The 20,166-nt window shown below is 48.7% G+C and overlaps 1 protein-coding gene across 1 annotated transcript; it reads right to left on the bottom strand.

The window, feature by feature from the left end:
* Positions 1-14,008: 14,008 nt before the first annotated feature.
* LOC147671311 (uncharacterized) lies at positions 14,009-16,078 on the bottom strand. Its single transcript, XM_086948083.1, has one exon. It carries the CDS (start codon positions 16,076-16,078, stop codon positions 14,009-14,011), a length of 2,070 nt encoding a protein of 689 aa, XP_086804209.1.
* Between the last annotated feature and the right edge of the window lie 4,088 nt (positions 16,079-20,166).

Raw genomic sequence — 20,166 nt, 5'->3', positions numbered from 1 at the left:
TTGAAAAGTAGACACCCAGGGGAATTCAGGATGGGGTCACTCGACTGCCTACCCCCAGGTTCTCTTACCCAGAATCCCTTGCAAAGCTAAGAAATTGGAAAAAAAAACGCATTTTCCTCACATTTCTGTGGTGGAAAGTTCCGGAATCTGCGTGGATCAACAAATTTCCACCCACCCAGCGTTCCCCCAGGTCTCCCGAGAAAAATGGTACCTCACTTGCCTGGGTAGGCATAGTGGCTGCGACAGGAAACAGTGCAAAAAGCAACGTGGTCACAACTCAATTTTTCAGTGAAATTGTGCACGTTTTGGGGAAAGAGACTACCTTTTGTTTTTGAACCCTAGCTCTGCCGGCACCTAGGGAAACCTAGCAAACCTATACATTTTTGAAAAGTAGACACCCAGGGGAATTCAGGATGGGGTCACTTGTCTGCCTACCCCCAGGTTCTCTTACCCAGAATCCCTTGCAAAGCTAAGAAATTGGAAAAAAAAACGCATTTTCCTCACATTTCTGTGGTGGAAAGTTCCGGAATCTGCGTGGATCAACAAATTTCCACCCACCCAGCGTTCCCCCAGGTCTCCCGAGAAAAATGGTACCTCACTTGCCTGGGTAGGCATAGTGGCTGCGACAGGAAACAGTGCAAAACGCAACGTGGTCACAACTCAATTTTTCAGTGAAATTGTGCACGTTTTGGGGAAAGAGACTACCTTTTGTTTTTGAACCCTAGCTCTGCCGGCACCTAGGGAAACCTAGCAAACCTATACATTTTTGAAAAGTAGACACCCAGGGGAATTCAGGATGGGGTCACTCGTCTGCCTACCCCCAGGTTCTCTTACCCAGAATCCCTTGCAAAGCTAAGAAATTGGAAAAAAAACCGCATTTTCCTCACATTTCTGTGGTGGAAAGTTCCGGAATCTGCGTGGATCAACAAATTTCCACCCACCCAGCGTTCCCCCAGGTCTCCCGAGAAAAATGGTACCTCACTTGCCTGGGTAGGCATAGTGGCTGCGACAGGAAACAGTGCAAAACGCAACGTGGTCACAACTCAATTTTTCAGTGAAATTGTGCACGTTTTGGGCAAAGAGACTACCTTTTGTTTTTGAACCCTAGCTCTGCCGGCACCTAGGGAAACCTAGCAAACCTATACATTTTTGAAAAGTAGACACCCAGGGGAATTCAGGATGGGGTCACTCGACTGCCTACCCCCAGGTTCTCTTACCCAGAATCCCTTGCAAAGCTAAGAAATTGGAAAAAAAAACGCATTTTCCTCACATTTCTGTGGTGGAAAGTTCCGGAATCTGCGTGGATCAACAAATTTCCACCCACCCAGCGTTCCCCCAGGTCTCCCGAGAAAAATGGTACCTCACTTGCCTGGGTAGGCATAGTGGCTGCGACAGGAAACAGTGCAAAAAGCAACGTGGTCACAACTCAATTTTTCAGTGAAATTGTGCACGTTTTGGGGAAAGAGACTACCTTTTGTTTTTGAACCCTAGCTCTGCCGGCACCTAGGGAAACCTAGCAAACCTATACATTTTTGAAAAGTAGACACCCAGGGGAATTCAGGATGGGGTCACTCGACTGCCTACCCCCAGGTTCTCTTACCCAGAATCCCTTGCAAAGCTAAGAAATTGGAAAAAAAAACGCATTTTCCTCACATTTCTGTGGTGGAAAGTTCCGGAATCTGCGTGGATCAACAAATTTCCACCCACCCAGCGTTCCCCCAGGTCTCCCGAGAAAAATGGTACCTCACTTGCCTGGGTAGGCATAGTGGCTGCGACAGGAAACAGTGCAAAAAGCAACGTGGTCACAACTCAATTTTTCAGTGAAATTGTGCACGTTTTGGGGAAAGAGACTACCTTTTGTTTTTGAACCCTAGCTCTGCCGGCACCTAGGGAAACCTAGCAAACCTATACATTTTTGAAAAGTAGACACCCAGGGGAATTCAGGATGGGGTCACTCGTCTGCCTACCCCCAGGTTCTCTTACCCAGAATCCCTTGCAAAGCTAAGAAATTAGAAAAAAAAATGCATTTTCCTCACATTTCTGTGGTGGAAAGTTCCGGAATCTGCGTGGGTCAACAAATTTCCACCCACCCAGCGTTCCCCCAGGTCTCCCGAGAAAAATGGTACCTCACTTGCCTGGGTAGGCATAGTGGCTGCGAAAGGAAATGGTTCAAATTGTACGGTGGTGAATTTACAATACCAAATTGCAAAACAACCTTGATTTTGGGGGGGGGGCACCTGAGTTTTTGGCCCGGGGCTCGGTGGTATTCTTTGGAAAGTACAAAACCCAAACAGTTCTGAAAAGTAGACCCCCGGGGGAGTCCAGGGAGGTATGGCATGCGTGGGTCCCCGAACGTTTTCCTACCCAGAACACCTTGCAAACCTTAAAATTAGGTAAAATATTCACTTTTTCAAACTTTTTTGCGTGGAATCACCGTGCCGGCAAAAATGTCCTACCACCCAGCGCTCCCCTTGTTCTCCCGAGTAAAAGGATACCTCACTTGTGTGGGTGCCCCAAAGCAGAACAGGCCAAAAACGAATGTTGAAAAAAGTAGTATTTCAGTGTAACAAATTAAGCCCCCCTGCCTTAGTCACAGGCCTTTGGCCCACCCACACAAGTGAGGTATCATTTTACTCGGGAGAACAAGGGGAACGCAGGGTGGTAGGACATTTGTGCCGACACGGCGATCCCACGCAAAAATGTATGGAAAACTGTTTTTTTAACCTAAATTTGTGGTTTGCAGGGATTTCTGGGTAGGAAAACATTGGGGGACCCACGCATGCCATACCTCCCTGGACTCCCCCGGGTGTCTAGTTTTCAGAACTGTTTGGGTTTGGTAGTTTCCAAAGATGCCCGCCGAGCCCCGGTCCAAAAACTCAGTCCCCCCCCCAAAAAAAAGAAGGTAATCTTGCTATTGGTTATTGTAATGTCTCCACCGTACGATTTGGACCGTTTCCTGTTGCAGCCACTATGCCTACCCACGCAAGTGAGGTACCATTTTTATCGGGAGACCTGGGGGAACGCTGGGTGGGAGGAAATTTGTGTGAGCCCAGTGACGCCACGCTTTCCCACACAAAAAAAGTGTGTAAAAACTGATTTTTCCATCAAACATTGAGGTTTGCAAGGGATTCTGGGTAAAGGAACGTTGGAGGATCCACGCAAGCCATACCTCCTTGGAAGCCCCCGGGTGTCTACTTTTCAGAAACGTGTGGGTTTGGTAGGTTTCCCTAGATGGCCGTCTCGCACGGGGCCAAAAACCCAGGTACCCCCTCTTTCAAAAGCTGGTGGGATTGAATGTCAATCCCACCAGCTTTTGAAAGAGGGGTTACCTGGGTTTTTGGCCCCGTGCGAGACGGCCATGTAGGAAAACCTACCAAACCCACACATTTCTGAAAAGTAGACACCCGGGGGCTTCCAAGGAGGTATGGCTTGCGTGGATCCTCCAACGTTCCTTTACCCAGAATCCCTTGCAAACCTCAATTTTTGCAGAAAAAGTCAGTTTTTTCACACTTTTTATGCGTGGGAAAGCGTGGCGTCACTGGGCTCACACAAATTTCCTCCCACCCAGCGTTCCCCCAGGTCTCCCGAGAAAAATGGTACCTCACTTGCCTGGGTAGGCATAGTGGCTGCGAAAGGAAATGGTTCAAATTGTACGGTGGTGAATTTACAATACCAAATTGCAAAACAACCTTGATTTTGGGGGGGGGGCACCTGAGTTTTTGGCCCGGGGCTCGGTGGTATTCTTTGGAAAGTACAAAACCCAAACAGTTCTGAAAAGTAGACCCCCGGGGGAGTCCAGGGAGGTATGGCATGCGTGGGTCCCCGAACGTTTTCCTACCCAGAACACCTTGCAAACCTTAAAATTAGGTAAAATATTCACTTTTTCAAACTTTTTTGCGTGGAATCACCGTGCCGGCAAAAATGTCCTACCACCCAGCGCTCCCCTTGTTCTCCCGAGTAAAAGGATACCTCACTTGTGTGGGTGCCCCAAAGCAGAACAGGCCAAAAACGAATGTTGAAAAAAGTAGTATTTCAGTGTAACAAATTAAGCCCCCCTGCCTTAGTCACAGGCCTTTGGCCCACCCACACAAGTGAGGTATCATTTTACTCGGGAGAACAAGGGGAACGCAGGGTGGTAGGACATTTGTGCCGACACGGCGATCCCACGCAAAAATGTATGGAAAACTGTTTTTTTAACCTAAATTTGTGGTTTGCAGGGATTTCTGGGTAGGAAAACATTGGGGGACCCACGCATGCCATACCTCCCTGGACTCCCCCGGGTGTCTAGTTTTCAGAACTGTTTGGGTTTGGTAGTTTCCAAAGATGGCCGCCGAGCCCCGGTCCAAAAACTCAGTCCCCCCCCCAAAAAAAAGAAGGTAATCTTGCTATTGGTTATTGTAATGTCTCCACCGTACGATTTGGACCGTTTCCTGTTGCAGCCACTATGCCTACCCACGCAAGTGAGGTACCATTTTTATCGGGAGACCTGGGGGAACGCTGGGTGGGAGGAAATTTGTGTGAGCCCAGTGACGCCACGCTTTCCCACACAAAAAAAGTGTGTAAAAACTGATTTTTCCATCAAACATTGAGGTTTGCAAGGGATTCTGGGTAAAGGAACGTTGGAGGATCCACGCAAGCCATACCTCCTTGGAAGCCCCCGGGTGTCTACTTTTCAGAAATGTTTGGGTTTGGTAGGTTTTCCTACATGGCCGTCTCGCACGGGGCCAAAAACCCAGGTAACCCCTCTTTCAAAAGCTGGTGGGATTGACATTCAATCCCACCAGCTTTTGAAAGAGGGGTTACCTGGGTTTTTGGCCCCGTGCGAGACGGCCATGTAGGAAAACCTACCAAACCCACACATTTCTGAAAAGTAGACACCCGGGGGCTTCCAAGGAGGTATGGCTTGCGTGGATCCTCCAACGTTCCTTTACCCAGAATCCCTTGCAAACCTCAATTTTTGCAGAAAAAGTCAGTTTTTTCACACTTTTTATGCGTGGGAAAGCGTGGCGTCACTGGGCTCACACAAATTTCCTCCCACCCAGCGTTCCCCCAGGTCTCCCGAGAAAAATGGTACCTCACTTGCCTGGGTAGGCATAGTGGCTGCGAAAGGAAATGGTTCAAATTGTACGGTGGTGAATTTACAATACCAAATTGCAAAACAACCTTGATTTTGGGGGGGGGGCACCTGAGTTTTTGGCCCGGGGCTCGGTGGTATTCTTTGGAAAGTACAAAACCCAAACAGTTCTGAAAAGTAGACCCCCGGGGGAGTCCAGGGAGGTATGGCATGCGTGGGTCCCCGAACGTTTTCCTACCCAGAACACCTTGCAAACCTTAAAATTAGGTAAAATATTCACTTTTTCAAACTTTTTTGCGTGGAATCACCGTGCCGGCAAAAATGTCCTACCACCCAGCGCTCCCCTTGTTCTCCCGAGTAAAAGGATACCTCACTTGTGTGGGTGCCCCAAAGCAGAACAGGCCAAAAACGAATGTTGAAAAAAGTAGTATTTCAGTGTAACAAATTAAGCCCCCCTGCCTTAGTCACAGGCCTTTGGCCCACCCACACAAGTGAGGTATCATTTTACTCGGGAGAACAAGGGGAACGCAGGGTGGTAGGACATTTGTGCCGACACGGCGATCCCACGCAAAAATGTATGGAAAACTGTTTTTTTAACCTAAATTTGTGGTTTGCAGGGATTTCTGGGTAGGAAAACATTGGGGGACCCACGCATGCCATACCTCCCTGGACTCCCCCGGGTGTCTAGTTTTCAGAACTGTTTGGGTTTGGTAGTTTCCAAAGATGGCCGCCGAGCCCCGGTCCAAAAACTCAGTCCCCCCCCCAAAAAAAAGAAGGTAATCTTGCTATTGGTTATTGTAATGTCTCCACCGTACGATTTGGACCGTTTCCTGTTGCAGCCACTATGCCTACCCACGCAAGTGAGGTACCATTTTTATCGGGAGACCTGGGGGAACGCTGGGTGGGAGGAAATTTGTGTGAGCCCAGTGACGCCACGCTTTCCCACACAAAAAAAGTGTGTAAAAACTGATTTTTCCATCAAACATTGAGGTTTGCAAGGGATTCTGGGTAAAGGAACGTTGGAGGATCCACGCAAGCCATACCTCCTTGGAAGCCCCCGGGTGTCTACTTTTCAGAAATGTTTGGGTTTGGTAGGTTTTCCTACATGGCCGTCTCGCACGGGGCCAAAAACCCAGGTAACCCCTCTTTCAAAAGCTGGTGGGATTGACATTCAATCCCACCAGCTTTTGAAAGAGGGGGTACCTGGGTTTTTGGCCCCGTGCGAGACGGCCATCTAGGGAAACCTACCAAACCCACACGTTTCTGAAAAGTAGACACCCGGGGGCTTCCAAGGAGGTATGGCTTGCGTGGATCCTCCAACGTTCCTTTACCCAGAATCCCTTGCAAACCTCAATGTTTGATGGAAAAATCAGTTTTTACACACTTTTTTTGTGTGGGAAAGCGTGGCGTCACTGGGCTCACACAAATTTCCTCCCACCCAGCGTTCCCCCAGGTCTCCCGATAAAAATGGTACCTCACTTGCGTGGGTAGGCATAGTGGCTGCAACAGGAAACGGTCCAAATCGTACGGTGGAGACATTACAATAACCAATAGCAAGATTACCTTCTTTTTTTTGGGGGGGGGACTGAGTTTTTGGACCGGGGCTCGGCGGGCATCTTTGGAAACTACCAAACCCAAACAGTTCTGAAAACTAGACACCCGGGGGAGTCCAGGGAGGTATGGCATGCGTGGGTCCCCCAATGTTTTCCTACCCAGAAATCCCTGCAAACCACAAATTTAGGTTAAAAAAACAGTTTTCCATACATTTTTGCGTGGGATCGCCGTGTCGGCACAAATGTCCTACCACCCTGCGTTCCCCTTGTTCTCCCGAGTAAAATGATACCTCACTTGTGTGGGTGGGCCAAAGGCCTGTGACTAAGGCAGGGGGGCTTAATTTGTTACACTGAAATACTACTTTTTTCAACATTCGTTTTTGGCCTGTTCTGCTTTGGGGCACCCACACAAGTGAGGTATCCTTTTACTCGGGAGAACAAGGGGAGCGCTGGGTGGTAGGACATTTTTGCCGGCACGGTGATTCCACGCAAAAAAGTTTGAAAAAGTGAATATTTTACCTAATTTTAAGGTTTGCAAGGTGTTCTGGGTAGGAAAACGTTCGGGGACCCACGCATGCCATACCTCCCTGGACTCCCCCGGGGGTCTACTTTTCAGAACTGTTTGGGTTTTGTACTTTCCAAAGAATACCACCGAGCCCCGGGCCAAAAACTCAGGTGCCCCCCCCCCCAAAATCAAGGTTGTTTTGCAATTTGGTATTGTAAATTCACCACCGTACAATTTGAACCATTTCCTTTCGCAGCCACTATGCCTACCCACGCAAGTGAGGTACCATTTTTATCGGGAGACCTGGGGGAACGTTGGGTGGGAGGAAATTTGTGTGAGCCCAGTGACGCCACGCTTTCCCACACAAAAAAAGTGTGAAAAAACTGACTTTTTCTGCAAAAATTGAGGTTTGCAAGGGATTCTGGGTAAAGGAACGTTGGAGGATCCACGCAAACCATACCTCCTTGGAAGCCCCCGGGTGTCTACTTTTCATAAATGTGTGGGTTTGGTAGGTTTTCCTACATGGCCGTCTCGCAAGGGGCCAAAAACCCAGGTAACCCCTCTTTCAAAAGCTGGTGGTATTGAATGTCAATCCCACCAGCTTTTGCAAGAGGGGTTACCTGGGTTTTTGGCCCCGTGCGAGACGGCCATTTAGGGAAACCTACCAAACCCACACATTTCTGAAAAGTAGACACCCGGGGGCTTCCAAGGAGGTATGGCTTGCGTGGATCCTCCAACGTTCCTTTACCCAGAATCCCTTGCAAACCTCAATTTTAGCTTAAAAAAATCCTTTTTTGTCAAACTTTTTTGCATGGGAAAGCGTGGCATCACTGGGCTCACACAAATTTCCTCCCACCCAGCGTTCCCCCAGGTCTCCCGATAAAAATGGTACCTCACTTGCGTGGGTAGGCATAGTGGCTGCAACAGGAAACGGTTCAAATTGTACGGTGGAGAATTAAGTTTTCAATGTGAGAGCGTGTGATTCAAGGAAATTGTGACAGACAATTTCAAGTTTGCAGGAGATTCTGGATAAAAATCAACAATAGAATTCACCAGAAAGACATGACCATATACTTCCATGGTTTAACAATAATAACTAATTTTAGTAAGTTATTTATGGCTATAATGTACACCGTAACAGAGTTACTCAAAAGTCAAACATTCAAGGCACGGCTAACTATTCCTCAAAGACACACACATACAGGTTGGATTTGGCACGAGGGCGAGTGATGGTTCAGTACATAAAATTTAATTAACAAGATATTTCAAAAAATGAAATGCTCTGTCAATAAATAAATGCATAAAAACCGAACCAGTGACTCGCGACTCGTGAGCTGTAAAGCCACGACAAGGCACCAACCGTTTTACAGGCCATTCACGCGCCTTTCATACCTGATACAAACCAGACCATTGACACCATCCGGAAAGAACAGCAACACATTACAACAATCACAATAAGGGACAAGGTACACCCTACTTCAGAAAGAGATAAAAGACAAACATTACTGCACAGCCATCAAATCCGCAAGCACACACACATTCTGGTTGGATTTGGCACGAGGGTGAGTGATGATTCTGTACATACAATTGTATTTGCAAGTAATTTCAAAAAAATGAAATACACTGCGTATAATTGAAAGTATGATAAACTGAACCACTGACTCACAGCTCGTGAGCTGTAAAGCCACGTCAAGGCACCAACCTCTTTACAGGCCATTCATACACCTTTCGTACGTGTGACACATACAAAACATTCACACCGCCAGCCGCGGACCCATCACATTTCAACACTCACACAAGCAGACAGCGCCATTCAAGGGCCCATCACTTTCACACGCCCACATTTCTGACATTTCAACAACACAAAATGATGGACTGCGTGGAGTGTCACTCACCTAGCAGTGTGTGTAGTGACCAAAGTAACTACTCACACACCGCCAGCCGAGCGCCAGTCCACCGACACCACCACCCAAGCACCAGACCATGCACACCACTAGCCAAACACCACTCAGCGCACACCGACAGCCAAGTACCACTCCACACACACCACCAGCCAAGCAACACACCACGCACACTGCAAGCCAAGCGGCACTCCACACACAACGCCAGCCAAGCACCCCTCCGTGCACAGACAGCCAAGTACCACTCCACACACACCGCCAGCCAAGCGCCACTCCACGCGCACCACCATCCAAGCACCGGACCATGCACACCGCCAGCCAAGTAGCACTCCATGCACACCACCAGCCAAGCGCCACTCCACACACACCACCAGCCAAGCACCACTCCACACACACCGCCAGCCAAGCACCACTTCGTGCACAGACAGCCAAGTATCACTCCACGCACACCACCAGCCAAGCGCCACTCCACGCACACTACCAGCCAAGCGCCACTCCACGCACACCACCAGCCAAGGACAAATCCAAACACAACACCAGGCAAGCGCAAGAGCACGCACACGGCCAACAAAACACCAGACCACGCACACCGCCAGACAAGCACCAGTCCACAGACACCGGCAGCCAAGCGCCAAACCATGCACACCGTCAGACAAGGACACTACACGCAAACCAACATCATACTTTAGTTTTTTTTGAAAATGAAAGAAAAACAAAAACAAATTGCAAATTGATACAAATCTACTAACTCAACAACTACACTAAAAAGACTACACAAATGCAAACTTTGAAACTGAACAATAAGACCAACCAGTTCACTTTACCACTCATTGATACTCCCAAAAATTCTTTTGCGTGTGGTACAATCTATAACAAGCAGGTACACACAGCCCGGGGTTTGAAGGGCAGTCAGGGCAGTACATACGAACCTCCTTCCGCAAACCTCTTCGCCAACAGACTCTACATCTCCGACTGGGAAAGTCTTTTGAGGTTGTAGGAGGAATTTGACCAGGAAAATGGCGATCTTTCAATCTGGCAATATCCTCCACCACTCCAACTCTAGGAACACTTGCCTGTTCAACTAAAACAAGGCTGCCTATTACAGACTCCTGAAACTTTTCAAAAGTAATCTTTGACTGGGGACATGATTTCTGGAACACAACAAAAGCATTAAAGGTTGCCAAGTGGAAAAGATGGATAGCCAACTTCTTGTACCAAATGTAAGCCTTACGAAGAGCAGCATACGGTTCCAACCTCTGGTCTACTCTGTCAACACCACCCATGTACTTATTGTAGTGCATTATGCACACAGGTTTGCGCACTTCTGCAACCTGACCCCAAACAGTCACCGGTTCAGTGCTTTCATCATGTATTGTAGTCAACATGTAGACATCTCTCCTGTCTGAAAACTTCACAGCTAGAAGCTCCTCACAACGCAATGCACTACACTGTCCCCGAGCAAGCTTCTGACACACAAGTTCTTTTGGGAAACCTTTACGGTTTGAGCGGATTGTGCCACAAGCAACAGTGTCCACTTTGCCCAATTCCCTGAACAACCGCACACCAGTGTAGAAGTTATCGACATACAAATGATGGCCTTTGTTAAACAATCCACGACCAAGTTCCCACACAATTTTCTCAGTCACTCCAAAAGTCGACGGACAACCAGGGGGGTTAATCCTGGATTCCTTACCAGTGTACACCCTGAAATTAGAGACATATCCAGTCTCACTGTCACACAGCATATACAGTTTGATTCCATAGCGTGCCCTCTTACTAGGAATGTATTGCCGAAATACCAAGCGACCTTTGAACAACAGCAAAGACTCGTCCACTGCAATTTCTTTCCCAGGATAAAAGATCTCAGAAAATCGATCAACGAAATGATCAATGACAGGCCGAATCTTGAAAAGACGGTCACAATCAGGGTGATCTCGTGGCAAAGCAAGACTATTGTCAACAAAATGCATCATCCGAAGCAGAAGCAAATACCGATCACGACTCATGACTGCCGGAAATATAGCTGTAGCCATCAAGGGACTAGTAGACCAATATGAAGCCATTGATGGTTTCCTAAGCAAGCCCATCAAAAAAGTTAAACCCAAAAACTTTTTCATCTCCTCCAAATTTGTGGGAGTCCACCGGGTAGCTCTAGCGTGGGGCTTAAGGCTGGCACTGTTCACCCTCAAAAAATTTTCAGCATACAAATTAGTCTGCTCTACAATCTCTGCCACAAACACATCATCCATAAACAACTTGAAAAAATCAATAGGCAAAAAGTTTTCTGTGTTCACCCTACACCCTGGAACACCAGTAAATTCAGGCAATGCCGGCTGCACCATGCCTGGTGCAACCCAGAGGTCAGAACTTTCAACATCAAGTCTTGCAGCCGCAGGCTGCCGCCCAGCTGCCTCTCGTCTTACTGCACCAACAGGAATACTAGCAACCCCAGGCTGCAGCCCAGATGTCTCTTGCCGCACTATTGGCACAGGAATGTCCTCCGCAACCACAGACACAACAATGTCCTCTGCAACCACAGGCGCAGCAATGTCCTCCGCAACCACAGGCACATCATCCACACCAAAAGTAGCTTCATCAGCACTCAGAGTGTCTTCATCATCAGATGAAGCCATGTGTAGAGAAAACTCACTACCTGAATCTTCACCTCCCACCTCTGGTTCAGAATCAGAGTCAGACTCTGGACCATGGTCAGAGGAAGAATCAAAAAGCAATCCAACAACTTGCTGAGCAGTAATCCGGCGGCTAGCCATTATCCTTACAAATAAAGGAGTCTGCACAAACAACAACAACCCCAACACTGCGCAAAGTAAGATGAAAAATGTAAGCCTTTTCCAAAAAAAAAACTAATTTAGAAAATATATACAATTCACTTACAAGACACAACTACACTCACCAGCACCTACTCTGCAAAGACACAGCAAAGGGGCAACGATATCCCACTAGAAAGAAGAAAAAAACACACTTACATCTACAGAAGGACACATCAAAAACAAATGCAAAACATGTTTTACAATCAGAAACCAAACATACTCGTATTTTACTACACACTTTTCAAAAAAATACAATCACAGTACAATTGAACAAAAAAGAGGTCTCTTACCAAACACATACAACTACAGAAACAGCAGAACAACCAGTAACGGAACCGCACACTGCAACACTCTAAAGAGAAAAAAAAACAACACACATTACAACAGGCTATGTCACAGGGTATGTCACAAATGGGGTGTCTGTCCCCAAGGGGGGAAGATTATAAATCATTATAAACCCCTGGAAGCGACCCTTGCCCAAGGGGTCGCTTCCGTTATAAATATACTAAAATCCCTGGTGTCTAGTGGGCTTTTCTACCCCCCCTGGGTCCAGATGTGGCCCAAAAAATGGGTGATCTGCCCCCAGGGGGGGGCAGACAAGTCTACAAAAAATTATGGGCCACTAGGAAGCGACCCTTCCCCAAGGGGGTCGCTTCCTTTACAATTAGAAATAAATCCCTGGTGTCTAGTGGGCTTTTCTGCCCCCCCTGGGTCCAGATAACGCACTAACATGGGCGATCTGCACCCAGGGGGGGGCAGAAAAGTCTGCATTGAAAAATGATGGCCCTAGGAAGCGACCCTTCCCCAAGGGGTCGCTTCCTTTACAACTATACATAAATCCATGGTGTCTAGTGGGCTTTTCTGCCCCCCCTGGGTCGAGATCGCTCGCTAAAACGAGCGATGTCGACCCAGGGGGGGCAGAAAAGTCTGAATGACAAAATAACTGCCCCTGGAAGCGACCCTTGCCCAAGGGGTCGCTTCCTTTACAATTATACATAAATCCCTGGTGTCTAGTGGGCTTTTCTGCCCCCCCCTGGGTCGAGATCGCTCGCTAAAACGAGCGATGTCGACCCAGGGGGGGCAGAAAAGTCTGATATATAAAAATATTGCCCCTGGAAGCGACCCTTCCCCAAGGGGTCGCTTCCTTTACAATTATACATAAATCCCTGGTGTCTAGTGGGCTTTTCTGCCCCCCCTGGGTCGAGATCGCTCGCTAAAACGAGCGATGTCGACCCAGGGGGGGCAGAAAAGTCTGAATTATAAAAATATTGCCCCTGGAAGCGACCCTTCCCCAAGGGGTCGCTTCCTTTACAATTATACATAAATCCCTGGTGTCTAGTGGGCTTTTCTGCCCCCCCTGGGTCGAGATCGCTCGCTAAAACGAGCGATGTCGACCCAGGGGGGGCAGAAAAGTCTGAATTTCAAAATATTTGCCCCTGGAAGCGACCCTTGCCCAAGGGGTCGCTTCCTTTTCATACGTAAACGTAACGTAAACAATCCCTGGTGTCTAGTGGGCTTTTCTGCCCCCCCTGGGTCGAGATCGCTCGCTAAAACGAGCGATGTCGACCCAGGGGGGGCAGAAAAGTCTGAATTATAACATAATTCCCCCTGGAAGCGACCCTTGCCCAAGGGGTCGCTTCCTTTCCAACAAAAAACATCCCTGGTGTCTAGTGGGGGCATTACTGGTGCAGGATCGCGACGCTGTGCGCGATCCTGAACCAGTAATGCCCAGCATCGGGACATCAGGGGAGAGGAAACAGTGTTTCCTCCCCCCTGATGCCTCAAGGCACCGAGAAATGGCCCCCCCGCCCCACCGGAGCACCAAACACCGACCTTGTTCCTGGACGCGCTGGAAACAAATGGCTTCCAGCGCGTCCAGCGCTTCCTGATGACGTCGGCGCGCGCTGTGCGCGCTGACGTCACCAGGAAGCGTGGGGGGGCCAGGGGGTGGCAGCGGAAAGTCTTCCGATGCCACCCCAGCAAAAAACCCCAAGATCGCTGCACAGGGGGGGGAGCGCCAGCGCTCTCCCCCAGGGCTGTACTGATGACGGAGCGGTTCCGTCATCAGCACAGCCCAACCGATGCTGATGACGGAACCGCTCCGTCATCAGCATCGAAGGGGTTAAGGCAAGATACCATTTCAGTTATTTTAGGTAAAGGAAAACGATCAATATATTGTGTTCACGGACATCCGAGCCATACACAAGGATGTCGTCGCTGTAATTGAGAGTGTTGGGAATATGTTGAATGATTTGCCGGATTGCCTCTTGAAAGATCTCAGTGGCTGATGAGACACCAAAGCTCAGTCTCTTATATCTGAAGAGTCCTAAGTGAGTTTCAAATGTGGTGATATAACGGGACTTGACATCCAACTCCAGCTGGTGATAGCCTTTGTTCAAATCCAGCTTTGAGAACACTCTCGCCCCGTTCAAAGCAGAGATCATGTCGCTCAGATGCGGCCCCGGATGGCGTTCCCTCTCAATCGCAGTGTTGAGTAGTCGCATGTCGACGCACAGCCTCACCTTGTTAGAGGTGCCCTTTTTGGGTACGATAACCACTGGCGACACCCACGGGGTTGGACCATCCGTCCGTTCAATGATGTCTGCTGCTAGGAGATCATGGAGTTCCTCCTCAACGGCCGTCTGGAGATGGAAGGGTACGCGTCGAGGGTGCTGTGCCACGGGCCTGATCTGTTCATTGATGTGCAGACGTATTTGACAACCCTTTAGCTTACCTAGTCCTTGAAACAGCCTGGGAAATTTGCTGACAATGTCTTGGTCATCGTTGACCTTAAAGAGAATCTCAACAAGGCGGAGACGCTCGGCAGTTGGTAAGCTGAGTAGGCAGTCGGCTTCTGGGCCCTTGATGACGTGTATGACTGCCGGTATGGTGATGGTGTCGTGTTTGAGCGTTGTCGGGAACTTTCCCAAACATTGAAGTGGCCTTTTGGACATCCAAGTGAAAACTCGGACTGGTGCATACGTTAGTGAAGGCTTAGGGCTCATCCTCTCATATTCTATGACTGGGATATAGTTCAGCGAAGCTCCGCTGTCCATCACGAATTTAGTGTCATGGTTCCCTACTTTTATATCCAAACGTGGATACTTCTTGAGTTGGTCAGGGTCCGCGATCATGTTCACGTATTCAATGGTGTAGACCGAGTTTCTGGATGATGGCCTGGAGTCTCGGGATGGTGACCTCCGCTCCCATCGAGATCTGCGAGACTCTCGGCTGGAGTGTGACGAGCCTGAAGATAGTGTGGTTTTTTCTTGTACAGCTCGTACATGGTGCTTTCTGGTGTCGGAACGAGACGGTCTTGTTGTGTCACCTCGCCTCTCCTTGTGATAGTCCCCACACATCACTTCGAAGTGGTTCGTCCGTCCGCATCTCCTACATCTCTGACCCATGGCAGGGCAGGCGTCTGCATGGGGGTAGTCGTATCCACACCTATAGCATTTCCTTGACTTCTCTGGTCTCTTCTCCCTTTGCCAGGGTTCTCGCCTCTTGTGTCCTGAGTGTCTTTGATGAGATGACGCACGCAATCTCCACTGCCTGTCTTTCGAGCTTCTTCGACTGCCACCTTTGGCTTGAACGCGTCGCACTTGTTCATGGCTCACGTTGCGCCCTGTTTCAATGTCGGCAGCATGTTCCTCAGCCTGATCATAGATGCGAGTCATTTCTTCGAGTTCGTCTAATTCATGGGGTTTTCTTAGCAGCCGCCTCCTGAGCGTTTCTGAGTGACATCCGTCTATGATTTGAGATTTTATGGCGGCATCTGTTGAGACGGTGTCGAATTCGCAGTGTCTGGATAGCCGTCGCAGCCGAGTGATGAATGCGCTCATCGCCTCGTCCTTCCCTTGGCGCGCTTGATGAAACGCATGACGTTCATAGTCCACATTTCTTTTGTGGAGAAACTTTTTGTTCAGTGCTTCACGTACTTTATCGTAGGTTCCCGCATCTGCAGGGGGGAGGTCTTTGATTATGTTGCTTATCTCTCGGCAAGCTAGGTTGCGGAGAGCGATCAATTTCTCTTTATCGATAATCACTTTTGATCCCTCAATGTAATCTTCGAAGTCTTCAAGCCACTCTTGCCACTTGGGACCCATGCTCCCTCGTGTGGTCAGAGTTAGAGGTTCCGGGGCCCGCAGGTGCGACCCTCCTGCAACGATGGGCTTGACTTCGTTTCGCTGTGGGGATACATTTGGGGTCACCATTTTGGGGGCGCGTGCTTCCCGCCTTTTCTGCCTCTAGTCAACCTGTTCGAAAGTGCTTGGATGGGTTGATTACGGTCGCTTCTTTCTCAATGCTGATTTGGCTTTGCTCGTGCCTGTTTCTTCTTGCTCACTTGCGCTGCTATACCTTCATCATGCGTGTCTTTGTCGCTCATGTGTGTTGCTTTACTGGCAAAAATCCTATGCCTGACTTAAAGATGGCCGCCCCACAATGACCAATGGGTCTGTCTTCAAAGTTGCCTGACTCCAAGATGGCCGCCGTTACTATATGCACGCAGGGCTTTCTCTCTCTCTGCTCACTCAGCCCCAATTCACTCAGGACTCACCGGCAGGCGACTTCAGGAGGCAGCACACATCAGGATTCAGCTCTCCCCAGCCACTGCTACTGCCAAGTGAGGTTGGGGTGGGCTCCCGCCTTGCTGCACCAGGTGTCGCGTCCACTCGGCGACAGCGTACCGAAGCTCACGCATCGGGCGTGAGGTTTCCGATGTCAGAAGCCAGCCGGGCTCCATCTTGAACGCGCTCAACGGCGCTTATCGGCGGACCTTCTTGGGGCAGCGTTCTCCGCTCGGAGCAGGTCTCTTTCACTTTGGGGGCTAGGCAGAGTCGGAGTGGGCTCCCGACTTCTGTTTTCTTCAGCGCTTGCCAAGTTGCACGCATTCAGCGTGAGTTGCGTTTCGGCGCGAACAGTTTCCTTTTCCCCCGAGCGTTTCAGCGCTTGTTGCTTCGGCTCCCTCTCAGCTCCCTCCTAGTCGCTGGGGAGACAGGGTGACCTGCTGCTGGCCTCTCTTTTCAGGCGGCAGTCCGCTTCACTCGGCAGCGTTTTCCTCTCTTCGACGCTGCACGGGACAGGGCACTCTCATGGGGTTCTGTGGGCAGTGATCATGCCCATCCCACCCTCGTTGCCAGTTGTAGTGTCCTTAAACTAATAATGACAGACACTGCGATAACTATTCAAGAGCTTTATTATACACTTCTTATCACATCCCTGTCCCTACTCTATCTGCCCCTATCCTGTCCATTCCCCTCCTCTTCCTTTCCACCCCACTAACTCCGCCCACCCAGCTACTAGAATGCTGACCACATAACATCGAGTAGCTTAAAAAATCAGGAGTAACAACGCAGCGCAAATCGCTGCTTTACGATCCTTTGCTCTGTGAAGGCGTTGTGCGGATGTTCCCATGCAGCTCCCATGCATTCCCAGTTTTTCCAGAACTGGTAAACCTGGGAAGGTACCTAAATCGTATGCCTTACCATGCAAGGCCTAACGAGGAAAAAATAGCTTTTTTTCTTCTTGTTACTTCCTCTTTCCAGGTGTGCAGCACACACAGAAAATGGACTATGCCTCAGAGGATTGTTTCTGTGCAGAAAGGTGCATCTTCCTGCACAAAAACAGTCCTGCATGCAACGGAGGCACCCTTGCACCCTGCTGCAAGGGTGCTTGCATTGCCACTAGGAAGCCCATTGTGCTTTAGCGCTGGGGAAAGGACAGAAATGTGCTGTATTAGGATAGATGCAGCGCATTCCTGCCCTTTCCCTGTGACGCGGCCAAGTGACTTGCTGCACTACGTCACTTTGCCATAAATATAGCCCAAAGCATTTTCAAATCATATATCAACTCGCCAGAAGTGGTCGGTTTGTGGCAAAATACAGGAACAGAGCTGTGCCCTGATAATTATGAACCAAAGTATAGATTAGGATGTGCCTGTATGGTCAGGAGACTTTTTGGGATGGAGTTCTTTTCCTTCACAACAAACCCAAATTCCAGGCTGAATTAATATGGACAAATAATAAAAACATTTTGACACATCTAATCTCATGCAGGAAGACTGTAAAGACTGGTTACAAGAACCAGTTTGCAATTAACACACAATGAAGAAAAAAATTCCTAGGCATTACATACAATTCACATTACATTAATTTATTCTTGACATAATGTGGGGGATAATCCAAGCTCAGTGCAATAGATCAACCACTGTTTAAAACATATGAAATTCTTTTTTATTGAAATACATCTAAAAGTTGAGACATAAAAAAGCAAAAATTCAAGAAAAATACATGAAAGTACATATACATCAGATACAATGTATTTACCACAAGTTACGATCGTTGAGCACTAATTCCAAAACAATATAAATATTAACATACACATGTAATGCAATACACATACAGATGATTCATACACAAGTTATATAAAGCAACTAATATCATGTAGCCGAGTGATGAAAGTTCTCAGAGTTCTCCGATAGAGTAAGGAGGTTATAGAGGGCTGATAGGCTTCAGAAGCAGGGGAGTAACCAACAAACGATAAATAGTAACGGTTTCCACTGCTATCGTCTCAGTCTTAATGTGCAAATTCCCACTGGGCTTTATGGCATCAGGTGGAGATAAGGGTATCCAGTCGGAAATTGCTGGGAGTCCTGCTCTTGATGAATATAATTCTACAAGCTTCCGTAATGGAGATAGACGCGGTATCCGTTAATGAGTGAAGGTTGTCAGCATGAGTTACCGGCATAGATAGCTAAAAGGAACGGAGTATAGTCACTAGAAGGATCAGGTCACTTCTTCTGAAGGTGTGTGTTAAAAGTTCACGCTTGTTGATCAGGGACTTCCGGTTAAGGCGGCTATTCTTATCAAACGTCTTGGGGCAGCCACATGTCCGATGCACAATTTTTACAAATTGCATACACCAGATCACCATAGGAGGCATTGGGCAAGAACCATTGCCAGGACTTTAGCCCCCAGATTGAGGAGCTATATTGGCCGATAGTAGACACAGTCTTCTCAGGGCTTCCCTTGTTTGTGTATCATGACTACGGTCGTCTTTCGCAGATCCGGAGGTAGGGCTACCTCTTTCTGGGCCCTATTGAACATGATCCTATGTGGGCCCACTATTTTGGACTTTATGTATTAGATTAGCTGTGGGGTGAGGGGTGGAGAAACTGTTAGGGGCTGGGGTTTTCCCAATTTTTATCTGGCTCATGGCAACAGCCAATTGCTGGTCTGAAAGCTCTGCCTCCCACTCTACTAATGTGTCCCAGAAGTCTGGGCGCAGGTATATCATTAGTGAAGGTATTCAGTTCCTCCCCTGGCCTGGTAGAGATCCTCCAAGTGAGTTGCGAAGGCTTGCACTGTGTCAACTGGGGTTTCTGTGTATCCCTCTGCCCCCCCCTATAGATTGTGGTAATCCATTGCTGGTCTTCCTCCCTTTTAACCAGCCATGCCAGCATTTTGCTCGTCTTATTATCAGCTTCATAGTTTACCCTGTTTCGCCCTATACATCGCCCTTGCCTCTTGGTGTAACAGGCCCAGCACCACCTGTTTCTCCACTCTCTTGCTCGTCAGGTCTAGGGCCTTGGCCATTAAAGTACTGTGTTCTCTACTGTGTTAGTTCCAAGGTCCCAGATCTCCTTATCCCTTTCCTTACGTTTAGCAGCAACTTGGGTTATAGGTCCGCCAAAAAAAGACGGTCTTGTAGGCCTCCCACATGTGGATCTCCAAGTCCACCGCTCCTGCATTTTCCTTAAAGCACTGTCTCTTTGTCTCAGCCACTAGCTTGCTGGTGTCCTAGATGGTCAGGTCCCGGTCTCCATCTCTCCATATACCTGTCCGGAGATGCGTAGTCAGTGGTGAGTGATCTGAGATGCCCCAGGCTAGGATGGTGGTGTGTCCAAACCTACCCAGGTGGTGTCTTGGGATCAGGACGGAATCCAGCCTGGACTGTGAGCGAAGCTGATTGGAGTTGTAGGTGTAATGTTGCCTACCTGGGTGTTCCTCCTGCCACATGTCAGCCAGTTCCATACTGTCCAGAAAGGATGGCTGGTTAGCATCCCATCTGAGCCTTCCCCCGTAATGGTCATCCTGTCCGAGCTGCTTTGGCAAGTTAAGGTCCCTCCTCAATCAGGAGTATGGCTTTGGGCACCTCCGCTAGCCAGGCCACTATGCAGTACAGCCCCTCGGACTGTAGGTCTGGGGGAGGGAGGCCTGGGAGGTATAGGGGGATCAGTACCAAGTGGAAAGTGTCAGATTTATTTCATTCCATTGCCTTCTTAGGGCTGCCTGACAGCCCT

Source organism: Lissotriton vulgaris, unplaced genomic scaffold, assembly GCF_964263255.1.
Source record: "Lissotriton vulgaris unplaced genomic scaffold, aLisVul1.2 SCAFFOLD_2606, whole genome shotgun sequence".
NCBI lineage: Eukaryota > Metazoa > Chordata > Amphibia > Caudata > Salamandridae > Lissotriton > Lissotriton vulgaris.
The sequence above is the reverse complement of the archived record's forward strand: the minus strand, read 5'-3'. Positions and strand labels throughout refer to the sequence as shown.